Source organism: Ambystoma mexicanum, chromosome 11, assembly GCF_040938575.1.
Source record: "Ambystoma mexicanum isolate Mex_15411 chromosome 11, UKY_AmexF1_1, whole genome shotgun sequence".
Taxonomy (NCBI): Eukaryota; Metazoa; Chordata; class Amphibia; order Caudata; family Ambystomatidae; genus Ambystoma; species Ambystoma mexicanum.
In genome coordinates, this window is record NC_090934.1 from 1,233,431,936 (window position 1) to 1,233,444,242 (window position 12,307).

Genomic DNA, 12,307 nt, shown 5'->3' on the forward strand with positions numbered 1-12,307 from the left:
TTTTGGTTTGGAAGGAGTCGACGCCTTGTGGAACGCTGTGCGTGAGTGCCGTTTCTTCGATATGCATAAACTTTGCAAAGACCTTGCCACGTTTCCAGTAGTACATGTTATCATAATTCATTACGGCGGCATGCATATGGGTTACCTGCCTTGCTTACAGTTATTCCGTAGACTGAGGAGGTTGCTGGATGTCGTGAGGATGCTTTTTCCCACCGGCAAGGTGCTTTTCTCTTCTATAATACAGCAAAGAGTATGGCCTACGGCTCATGGATGTTCTGAGCCAGACGAAGGAAGGTGTCTCATCAACAGAAGCATGTACACTTTTTTTGTCTGCTCATGGAATATTCTTCTGCAACAATGACCTTATAACTTGTGGAAATGCGTGGTCTTTCCAAGAAAATGGCATTTTGTTGTCATCCATTGGCAAAGCAGTTTTGTTTGCTCGTCAATAGGATGCGGTGAAGAGTTTACTGAACTAATGTGCGTAGAAGAAAGCACAAAAGCTACTGAAAACAAAGGTGTTTTGGTAGAAGGATCTACACTCTTTTGTGTAGCCCCTTAATACAAACGGCCCCTGCCCTGGTTGCATGTTGTTCCTGCACGCAGTATGAAAGTCACATGCAGGGATTTTGCGGGTGGCTGCCACGAAAATGGAACTGTGGGCATTGTCCAATGAGTTGCTTAGGATGTGCGGCAATAGGAAGAGGGACTCCTGCTGCACTGGGGACTGGCATTCAACATACTTGGGGACCCGCACGAGCCACATTCGACGCTCCTATCAATTGTCCCATCATGTGCTGCTCAGGGTGTGTGTGTCCGAGGAAAGTGTGCCAATAGGAAGGACTCCTCCGGCTTTACTGGGGCACAGCCCTGGCAGCACTTGGAGAAAGGCACGACCCACATTCTGTGTTTGTGAGAATGCTGGCCAATAGAAATGGGACTATGCCCTGTGGCCAATCAGGTGGTCAGGGTGTACGTTACAGAAAAGAGCACCAATAGGGAGAAGGAGTAGTCCTGCTTCACCGGGGCGCCTCCCTTGCGGTGATTGGCGAAAGGCATGTGCCACATTTTGCCCTTCTCACCATGTTGGCCAATGGAAATTGGACTATGGCCTCTGGCCAGTCAGATGCTCTGGGTGTGTGTCACAGAAAAGGTAGGCATTCACTTTTCCATATCTTTGTGTACTGTGGCTGGCAAACATGGCAAAATGCAGAGTTTTCATAGTGGGTGATTACTTTGTGGAAGATCTGTGTGTATGCCCTCCAAGAAGACTTGTCTAGCAATTTAGGTTTGGAGATGTGGATGTTTTGTGGAGTGGTATGGAATTGTGCTGTTTCCGCTGACTGCTTCTAGAATGTTGACATGTACAGTTGCCGAAGAGGCCACATGTTGTGATCGTGCACTTTGCAGGCTTCTTTTTGGGTTACATGCCTTGTTCCTGTGTGTTCAGTGAACTGAAGATTTTGATGAAAGCAGTGCAGTGCATTTTTCCTACTGCCAAGGTTATTTTCTCATCTATACTGCCGAGAATCGCTTGGCATTATTCCAATGCTTCCTGTTGCCAGCCAGAGGTCGGAAGGGGTCTCATCAACAGAAGCATGTGTGACTTGAGTGCTGCTGGGATGTTCTCCTGTGAGAATGAGAACTTTGGTTCCCGATACATACACCTTTTCAAGGCAAATGGCATGTCTTTGTCGGCCAGTGGCAATTCAATGTTAGTTCACAATCTACAGACTGCACTGAAGATCCTACTGTAAGAATGTGAGCTGAAGTTGAAAACACACATTCTCGTATGAAAACCCCAAAAGTGTTTCTAGGGGAAAAAAAACAAAGGTTCTTTTAAGAGCCTCCACAACCGACGTGCACTCCCCTGGTACAAAGTTATTCCCCCACTGCCGCGCGCGTGCAGCACAAAACCAGTGACTATCGCAACAGTTGCAGGGTGGCACGTGGTACATATGCCCCTTTTGCAGATGACGTCCATAGAAATGGGTCTGCAGAGGCTACAGGATTGGGCAATAAAGTTAGTGGGTGTGGTGTGTACGGACCAATGGTGCTACATTGTGTATTTGTTCACAGAAATGCAGAGGGTGCCGTTGTGGCTTTGCGTTTTACGAGGCACAGCATGCGGGTTTCAGGGTAGGCAGACCTACATTCAGTGCAAGTGAATGCAAAACACTGCACTCCCTACTCATTTACTAATCCTATGATGTGCATGTGTAGTGCTTTGGACTAGGTACAATGAAGTGTCTGATTTTGGTTGGTTTGTGTGTGTGATACGCAATCATGACAATATTGTTCATTGTGCAGGGAACATTGCACTGCATGTTACACAAGTTTCAGTGCCGTTTGCGATGAAGGGGGCACTTGCCCAGTTCATGCTTTTCTATCCGATCTCTTGCATAACTTTCTTTCGCAGTATGCAGCTACCGATCTGGCAGCGTCATTTTCTATTTGGTCCGTCAGTGGCGACAGCGCGGTACATTGCAAAGAAGTGTATTTGTGCATTTCTTTGTCATGTGCCAATGGCATACTTCGCCCATGGCATTATGACGTTTCACAGCACAAATAAGTTTCCCTCGCTACAACGTTCATCTTACTGTGCCAGCTTTCTCAATTTCTGCACACCCCATCTAAATTGCCTTGGTGCCTTTCTTGCAAGTAGTGATATTTTCTTGTAAGTGTTGCGCTGTGACTCACTTGAAGTTCTGCAACACGTAAAGAAATGCCTTTGAACAGCGCACTCCTTTATAACCGACTGAACTAGAGTGTTCTCCACTATGCCATGCCTCCCGCCCTGCATGCGTGCATTGGCAATTCTGTTGTTCATCTGTGAAAGGTGCTTTCATTTTTTTACTTTTTTCCATTCTCGAGTGCATCTTTATTTATTATCGTGTTCTCACACACGCCACAGAAGGAAAGCCAGAAAAGTTCCATTAGAGGGGGCAGCACCTGCCTATATACTATAGGGAAGTGCCGCGAGACGGAATTATTGGGTGGCCTTTGCCTATATAGGTGGCACTCATTATAAGGGTCTGTAGCGCAGCATATGTTTTGGAAAGGTTGTTTTACAGCTCCACTGCTCTACAGGTGTGCCCCTCTTGTTGCCCGCAGCAGATGTGGCAAATGCTGTACATGAAAGTACCCAATGTCATTCTTCGAAAGGCGGTAGCCGGCGCACTGTTATTTTGTCCTTTAATTTGAGTTGTCAAGACTTGCAGTACAAACACTGTTACACCATTACTGTTGGCGGTACCATTAACATATCTGTTACACGTTGAAAAACTTAATTTGTTTATGTATTTTTCGGACTTTCCCACTTTTTGAATATTGGGGTTATTACTTTGAATGTTATTTGTGACCATAACACAAGAATTGTATTGAGAAACGAGCCCTGATTTGAAAAAGGCTGTACATCCGAAACACGTGTCATCACTAAGGGCACTTATGATTAAATATTTATTAGAACACTCATTTTGGCGCAGTCTAATATCTGAGTATGTTCGGAATACATTTATCGGAAGTGGTTTCTTTGGCTTTTTAACCACCACTTGGTGAGACGCGACATTTGGTTTTGATATTGAAGTTCAACAACATTCCCATGTTCATCACATTTGTCGCCTTAATTGACCAACCCCCCCCCCCAAAAGCCAACACTGTCACTTACAAACCGCCAACGAAGTGGACAGCAATACGTTAAATGCAGTAGCCTACTGCATGAATACGTAGCGCTGGCGACCGGGGCAGTGTTATCAGCATACAGTGCATGACCTATGCATGGGTCTAGGTGTGGAACGTAAACCTGTGCGCTTCCACCACTACTTAAAAGTGCATTTGAAGATGCAGACATGCGGCCACTAATGGAGTCCTACGGATACTTGCACATACGCCAATCAGGTGAAGTCTACATATGTTACTAAAAACCTTTTCCCCATTACTGAAAAACTACCCTAAAGCAACATTATGCTTAAAGTGCCTTACTAAAAACCTATGAAATTCACTAACAAAAAACGTTGTTAAAGGGACGTTCTGGTTACAGGTAAAACTGAAAACCAGCTGAAATTTGACAGTTATGTTAAGCTAAGCAAATATAACTCGTGCCACCAGTGTGCACTGCAACGACTAACACCCATGACTTCAAAGATGCCGTCACAAATCTCATTCATGACATCACTGATATCATGTGACTCCCTCTGTTTTCTTAACTACCATAAGTAGGGCAGGTGCTTTTCTTCACTAACAGTCAGGAACAAACAATTCCAAACAGTCTATTTGTGTACAGTACCCTTCGAATATGTTCTTGCACTACTTTCCTTACGGTTCACTCACATCATATGATGCATATAGGGGAAGAAGAAAGCGTAAAACACAGCACTGGTTTTTGTGCATGAAGATAATCAGTTATGTTATGAACAGTTTCTGGTAATACTGCTCCTTTTTAGCTTACTTTAATTTCCTTGTATATGGTCATGTTTGTATGCATTGTGGTGTCTTTATGGTTTCTGTGCAGTAGTGCAATTATGTAGTTATAAAGGCAATGGTAGCTTATGTTTAACAGTACTCGACACTATTAAACTAATGCATTAATGATTTCACTGTTTAACAGAATTTGAAGGTTAAACTTCCATGAGGCATGGTGCAGACAATGGCTATGTTTGCACAGGAGTTCCTTCATGTACAGTGAAGGAGTGTGTAATACAATGGTGTGTATATCAATGCATTCCTCCATGACCTACTTTTTTCATGATAGTTCCATTATTCTTTGATAGTTTTCTCCCACCATTACAATAACAATCCCTTGTGGAGGTTTCCTATTAAAGCTAAATGCACATGTGATTTCGGTGATGTCATGAAGATTTGTGATGGCATCTTGGGAAGGTGGAAGCTTCTACCAAATCCTCTTAGGAGCTGTTTAGAAAGGGATTCTCTAAGGTAAGCTTCCTTTCCTTGCCTTCCTCTGTGCACAGTGATATGGTGATAAAATCGCCATTATTCATCAGAAAATTGAGGCCTCTGTTACAGCCGACCTGACCCAGTAACGGTGAGCCTTAATCCCCTGAGTGTTCCCTCTGGTTTGCTCTTTTCCAGTTTACTCAGTCTGTTGTGACTTCAGTGGTGCTTGGTCTTGAATCTGCCTCCCCCGGCGACATTGTTCTTAGCATCCTGAAGGATATCTTCCCTGGCATCTCGCATTTGCTCACGGCTGCAGTCTATCTTTCATCTGCTCACATTCCTGGTCCCCTCAATCACGCTCTTATTCTCACTCTCCTTGAGAAGCCGAATCTTGATTCCTCTGTTCTGGCAAACTTTTGTCCTAGTTCTCTTCTGTCCTGTCCCATGAAACGTCTGGAAACCCTGGTTACTCCTCCCCTCTTTTCTTAAGGAGTCGGGCTGTCCTGATCCTTTCCAGTCCGGTTTCCGGGCCTGGTCGCGGAACAGTCAGTTCTGGTGGCAGTGGTGGATGATCTGGCTCAGATTAAAGATCCGGTTGGCACCGCTGCCCTGATCCTGCTGGACTTACCTGCTGCTTTCGACACGGTCAACCATGCTATCTTGCTGCAACGGCTGTCCTCGGCTGGGGTTTTGGCCCAGTTCTGGACTAGTTTGTTTCTTTTCTAGCTGGCCGTACCCAAGTTCTCACGTCCTCCTTTTGTTTCGGTTGCAAAACGCCTCACCTGTGGTGTGCCTCAAGGTTCTTTACCCGCTTTTCAACTTATATATTCATCCGCTTGTCAAGCTGATTCTCTCTTTTGGGTTTCAGTTTTTCCTAGACTGATGACACAGATTTTGGTGAGACTAGATCTATCGCACTGTGCCTCAGCGGAGCTTTGCTGCTCCTGCCTACTTGCTATACCCTTCTGGATGGGCAAAAACTGGCTTTGCCTTACTGGCAGGAAGACTGAGGTTCTAGTTGTCAGCATGCCTCTGGCTCCGGTGGAATGGTCTTCGGCTTTCTGGCCAACCAAACTTGGTCCTGTTCCTACGCCTTCTATGGTGGTGAAGAATTGGGGGGGGGGGGGTGGAGGGGTGGGCGGAGCTGGAATAAGCTTTCAGAGTCTATGCAGAGTCAGGTCAGCGCTGTCTGTCAGTTCACTTTAAACCTCACATTCTCTGGAAAGTGCTCCCTTATCTTCCTTCTCATCTTTACTCTTTGGTGGTATCCTCTCTTACTGCTGGCTCTTTAGACTACTGTAATGCTCTTTATCTAGCTCAGCCGGTGTATCTTCAGCCACTGCAAATCTCTGCAGTCCGACTGGCAGTGGGTGATTCATGGTTCTGTCTCACTAAGGTGATTCTGGAAGAACTGCACTGGCTCCCGGTGGCCAAGCATATTACGTTCAAGGCTTTGTGCTTGGTCCACCGTGCCTTCTATGGGAATGGCCCATTTCTTTTCTTTCACAGGCTAAATTCCACCCCAATGTTCCTACTCGGAACTTGCGTTCAGTTTCTTCCCTGAGAGTTATGGTCCCCCGGTTTAGGCTGGTTCACGTAGGCGGCAGTTCCTTGTCTGTGGTGGTGGCTTCTTTGTGGAACACTGTTCCTCGGTTCCTGCATGCACTCGAAAATCACCTCTGTCTGCCTTGCCCTGAAAACCTATCGTTTCACAGCTTAATCGCTGCATTTGCTGGTTGATTCCTGAACTGTCTGTGCCATGATGCCCTATGAGCTTGTGCCAAATACTCACAGGTCTGGCCTTCCAGAAGGTGTAATGCTTATCAGTATTCTCAGTACTTTTCTTAATGGTTTTCTTAAGATAGTCTCTTACTCTTCCTCTGAGTATTTCCTCTGAGTATTTCATCTTTCCACTCAAACCATCTAGGGTTTGCTATTTCTTTATCATGGGTGAAGCATCACCACTCCTGGGGGGTCTCTGCTACAGTGGTCGAAGTGGCCTTGAGCGGTGCTACTCTACTTTCTTTTAATTATGTTTTGCAGTTCTTATTTTAAAAAGAAACCTTTCTGGAATGGTTTTGTTTTAAAATAAGTGTAGGAAGAGATTGAAACCTGCGTGGAGGGTGCATTAGTTTGGGGTTTGTGGGGGAGTACGGTCGGGCCTTTAGGGAACATTGTTACACGACTTCTTTTCAAACACTTTGACCACTGATCTGCTAGCCTCTTTCTCTGTGCCCTTGGAGCAACGTGCAATTTTGACTCGTAGTACTTTTCAGAGGTTCTCATTAAGGCATTCCCCCACTCTAGTTAACTTTGGTAACTTCTTCCATACTTCATAGGATACTCTTTCTGGCTTTCTCAAAGCCTCATGCTTAATATCTTCACTTTCATTGGTTTCTCGTGATACATGCACTTATGCTTTTTCAATGTCCCAATATAATTTCGCAACTTCCTTCAGTTAAGGTATGTTTCCCCGGCGGCCTCCCCCTTCTCCATTCCACGCAGTTACCGCTGTTCATTGTGGGTGGTGTAATTGGAATTTGGCAATTGCACGAGCCTGCTTGTTACTTGTCTCCCTGCTCCAAGCTTCTCAACAGCTCTCTAGGTTGCTGTGCTCTACAAATGCTTGCTGACAGGTTTCAGGTCTCCCGCTTCCACTGGTATCGGTGTAGTTAGACAGCCCCCCATCCCCTTTGTGCTTCTGTGGTCATGCCACCACACCAGTCCTCAAAGTTCTGTCCTGGCAGCAGATTTTCCACTGTGCGGGTTGCCAGGTCTCTGACGTCTCGCTCTGGCATTCTCTGGTTCTCAGATTGCCGCAGGCTTCACTGTTCTGTCCCTCCAAGTCGTAGCTACTACCCCTGCACATGGCTCTCTCTCATCCGATTTAGTTCCTTGTGGGAATGAGCTCTTTTCCTGCAAGTGGAGGCAGCTCCCAGTGAGGTCCCACTTGCCCAGAACCCTAGGGATGGTCTTGTGGAGCAGGCTCACCTCCCTAGCCTCAAAGGGGGTGACACCCAATACTCCCACCTCCCCACCTGTGGAGAAAAGACAGATACTCTTGATTCCCGCCCACATCCCCGGTTACTTCTTCCTTAATCTGTTTTGAGAGAGTTGAAAGTTATTGCTTTAACTCAGGAAAGGTTTTTGGGCCAGGTGCAGGGTCTGGGATACAAAATTAGTTTTGAAAGCTGAAGAGGTACATATTAGCTCAACTGCTATGAAGGTAATCAACCATGTTTACATTCTTTTATGAACATTTCAACTCTGCATCTGTTGTATTTTTAATATTCTTTTCCTCCCTTCAAGAATGATTAACGGGAAAGTAATTTTCGCCCCTTTGCTCTGCTTTTCCTTATACTTGATTAGTGATTTTGTTTTGGGGTTTACCTTGTTCACTGCCATTTACTTCAATATTATTTAATATTGGTGTGGGTTTTTATTTTTCCGGCTAGTTTTTATTTATACCTTAATGGCATTTTTATTGAAATGTCCTTGTTTTGAGTTTGTACGTGATACATATTTCTTCAAACTATATCTGGTGTCATGATAGGATACCATTCAAGTATGTCTGCTTATAGTGAGGTTTAATCTCTATGCTAAGGTTACAAATCGTGATTTGCTTCTTTTTCTGCAGGATTGAAAAGCCGAAAGTGGAAAACTCTGGAGAATACATGTGTGTTTTTACTATTCCCAACTCTCCTTCTGCCAATGCCACAATACGGATTAAAGGTATATCAATTTGTTTTCTTTGCTTGGTGAATGACCTACATACGTTTGTGTTCATCACTTCCAAGTGTTGGTATTCTTGCCTTTACTTTGTCATTTTCTCATCACTGGGCTTCTCTTGCTTTGTGCATCCTTTTGTCAATATTTTTTATTTATAGTTTCAGGAATGTGTAATCACTGCACTGCAGTTATTGTGCCGAGGTTTTCCATAACTCACCTGACGGCATCAGTACATTTTTAGTTTTTATTACGCTAAAAACTACAAATGAAGCAATTGGGGCTTAAAGTTTAGGGTCTGTCCATGTATGCCTGCCTTAAAACCTTGAAGGGGGCTTCCACCTCCCTAACCCAGGTTCCATAATCCCAAAATACTTACAATGATATTGGTTCACTATAGACAGTGTTTCTCTCCTGTCTAAGCTTACCATTTGCTTTGGAGGCCTAAAGGATGTAGCCTTATCCCTAGCTCTGCCTGGGGGACTTGTAGGTGACCGAAACAGAGTGGTACCTTGATAGACTTGTCATACCTTCCTCTTGGTGGATGGCCTGTCTGTTCTTGTCACTCTTCCCTCCCATTCTATCTCATCTTCCTCTGGGCCTTACTCTTCCTCTAATACCCTCCCGTCTGATCTTAATGCTCCTCTCACTTCACCTCTTTCTACTTTCCTCCTCCTCCTCCCTCCTGATACTTCTTACTCCTACTCCTCTCCTCCTCGTAATCTTGGCTATCCTTGCTCACCTTACTCCAACCTTTAGATTGTACCACTTCAGTCTAACTCCCAGTCACATCCTTACATACAACAACATTGGTAGCACTTTCTCAATTCTCACACCTTAGCTTCACTCTCCCAGTGGCTGCTGGTGATTTACTTTAATTGGAGGGGCATGAGGGTTTCCTATGAATATGCCATAGCTACAGGGTGTAGGCTGAGACAGCCAAGAGAAGTTCTATCCCCAAGAAAATGTAAAAAATAGGTTAAAATGGTGCATTTTGTGGCACGCTTTTTGTGGCCAGTTTGCAATCTGTTTTTGTAGAGTAATGCATCTATTGTAGTGTTCCATGCATGTTCCCAACCATGTACAAGAACAGTTTCCAGCACACTTATGATGCCTTTTTCCATAATATGATGGGTCTTCCTCAGTGACTTTTCTGGGCGGGTTGACTTGTATTGTGTTAACCCATTGATAGGCTTTTTTTTACCGTTTGCCCCATTTCTTCCAGTTTAAGTTCATGCAGTTGGCAAACTACTTTGTGCAGGTATGGGTTAGGGGACCCTGTAGATTGCATGAGGATCACCTCTTGGAATTGCTTGATCCTCAACCATGTATTTACCACCTGGTAGAAACGCTGTCTGGGTAATTCATCCAGGGGTAATTTCAGACAACTATAGACTGGGTTCCCCTACTGTCTTAGGCCTAAAGCAAGGCCATAGTCTTTTCTCTCCCTCACTCCCTCCCACCGAAGCTACTTTCTAGGGGACCAAAACAGGGTTAGCTTGATGGATTTGTGATAACCTTCCTCTCACTCAATGGCCTATCAGTTAATGTTCTCACTCTTCCCTCCACCGCTCCTCTACTGTCTCTGGGCCTTACTCTCCTCCCTTCTAATGTTACTCTTCCTCTCATCCTACTCTCCTCCCTCCTGATTTTACTGCTCCCCTCTTTCTCTCACATTTATACATTCAACAAAATTGGCATCACTCTCTCAATGCTCAACCATATCTCCAAGCCGTTCAACACCTGCTGTACACTGCTGTCTGGTCTCTTGGTGGTCCTTCACTCCATCTGACCACCTTTCACTGCAGACTGAATTTCCTGAGTTTGTAGAGCCCTCCCCTTCCAAGTTCCATAATCTGATTTTGCAATCATTCAACTGTCTCACTTGGCGATTCTCTGCATTGTCAATCCAGCACTCCTCTCTTCCCGTCCTGGAATTCTTCCTGGTAATCTTCACAAAGGCTTTAGTTCTGCCTCATTTCAGCATCCATTCTCTTCCAGCCTACCATGCAGTGCTTGTGTAGTTTGCGATCTTTTCTCCGCCTGTATCTGGGAAATCACTGTCCATGGGGATTTTGTGGAGTATTCCTAGTCTTCCCTACTGCTGTGCAACTCTCCGCTGTCTCCATCTCTGCCACTGTTCCACTTTTCCCATGCAAAAAGTCTAAGAACCCTGTGGAAGCTGTTGGGTCTCCCATTTGGCCCCAGAATGGGTGGTGAAAGTTAATTTTCATCAGGACATCCGGTTTTATATTTGTGTTCCAGCTGGTATTTGGCATTGTATTACCCATATAACAAGGACTATGGTACCCATAGTCCTTGTTCTCCTGAAAGTGCTGCTCCCTTGGGTTCACTATCCATTATAGCAGGACTTTCATGGCCCACTCACTGTTCACTCACAAGATCAAAACCATGCTAGAAAGCTTCTGCTTGCACATTGCCTTTGATTCACACACCACAGATAAAAGTTGTTCAGTCTTGTGACCTTCATAGTAATTGAAATTGGTTAAATATACTGAACAGTAGTGTTGAGCAATAGAAGAGGTGGGGGGGGGGAAGCTATGACTGAACTAGAAGAAAATGGCAATATCTCTTAGCAGTATAGCCATGTGTTATTCATTCATATTTTTAGTTACTTGGATCCAGAAAAATGTCTGCCGTTTTCAATTTTGGGCATTGAAAAGAAACCAAAAGATAAATAAAAGCATAGCGCTTGTTTTTATATTACATGAACACTACCATCTTTTAGAAGCTTGCCTCTATATAACCCTAGTGATGCAATGCAGTTGGCACCATTCCCTTTATTCATTTTGGTAATAGTTGATTTTGTAAGAGCTTCCAATAAGCCAAAACGGGTTGTGTAAAAGGAAAAGTCTGTGGTGTTTTTTGGTTATTTTCCTCGACCATTCACCACACTTTCCATGCTGGTCTGTATGGCAATTCCACCTACTATCTGCCCCTTCCTGCTCAAAGCACCTCTTTGGGATCTTTGAGCTAGCTCTGCTTTTAAGAAAATGCGCTTGCTATTTCTAAACCGTTTTCTCAAAGGTAATAACTTAATTGCAGCTGTAAATTAGCTACTAGTGTAATCCTGTCTTAACCAAGTGTATCTCGTCACAGATGGCTTCAAGAACACACCAACTATTAAAGATGGTTAAAGAGTAGGTTCATGAAATTGAAAGCGGGCTCCCTCAGGGCTGTCTTGTTCATCAAGCATGGCAGGTTCCCTCCTTAGCTCAGTCATCACTTACCCCCCCCCCTTCAGCCCCCACTGCCCCTGTCTATAATTCTGCCTGCCCGTTTTTGATGACCTATCGGCAAACACCCTTTCTTTTGGTCTCCCTCTGTGAACATTCTAGGTAATCCCTAACCTTGGTCCTTCCCTTCAACCCCCTTGTATTTCCCAGTCTGGTGATCTTTACTTCCTCGCTCTTCCTTATACTTTCCGCCCCTTCTTCCCCCCACTCGCCGCTCTCTCCCTTTGCACCCTTCCCCGCAATATTTTCTCTATCCCTAATCACCTTCATGCTTGACCACTACACTTCCTTCTCTCCACCGCGCTGCTCCTTCTCTCCACCGCGCTGCTCCTTCTCTCCACCGCGCTGCTCCTTCTCTCCACCGCGCTGCTCCTTCTCTCCACCGCGCTGCTCCTTCTCTCCACCGCGCTGCTCCTTCTCTCCACCGCGCT

The 12,307-nt window shown here is 45.0% G+C and overlaps 1 protein-coding gene across 1 annotated transcript in view; it reads left to right on the forward strand.

The window, feature by feature from the left end:
- The window catches only part of NPTN (neuroplastin), an 879,289-nt gene that overhangs the window by 365,135 nt on the left and 501,847 nt on the right, over positions 1–12,307 (forward strand). The window contains exon 4 of the mRNA XM_069624603.1: positions 8,531–8,625. Within this exon, the coding sequence (XP_069480704.1) occupies positions 8,531–8,625 (95 nt within the window). The remainder of the gene's footprint in view (positions 1–8,530; positions 8,626–12,307) is intronic.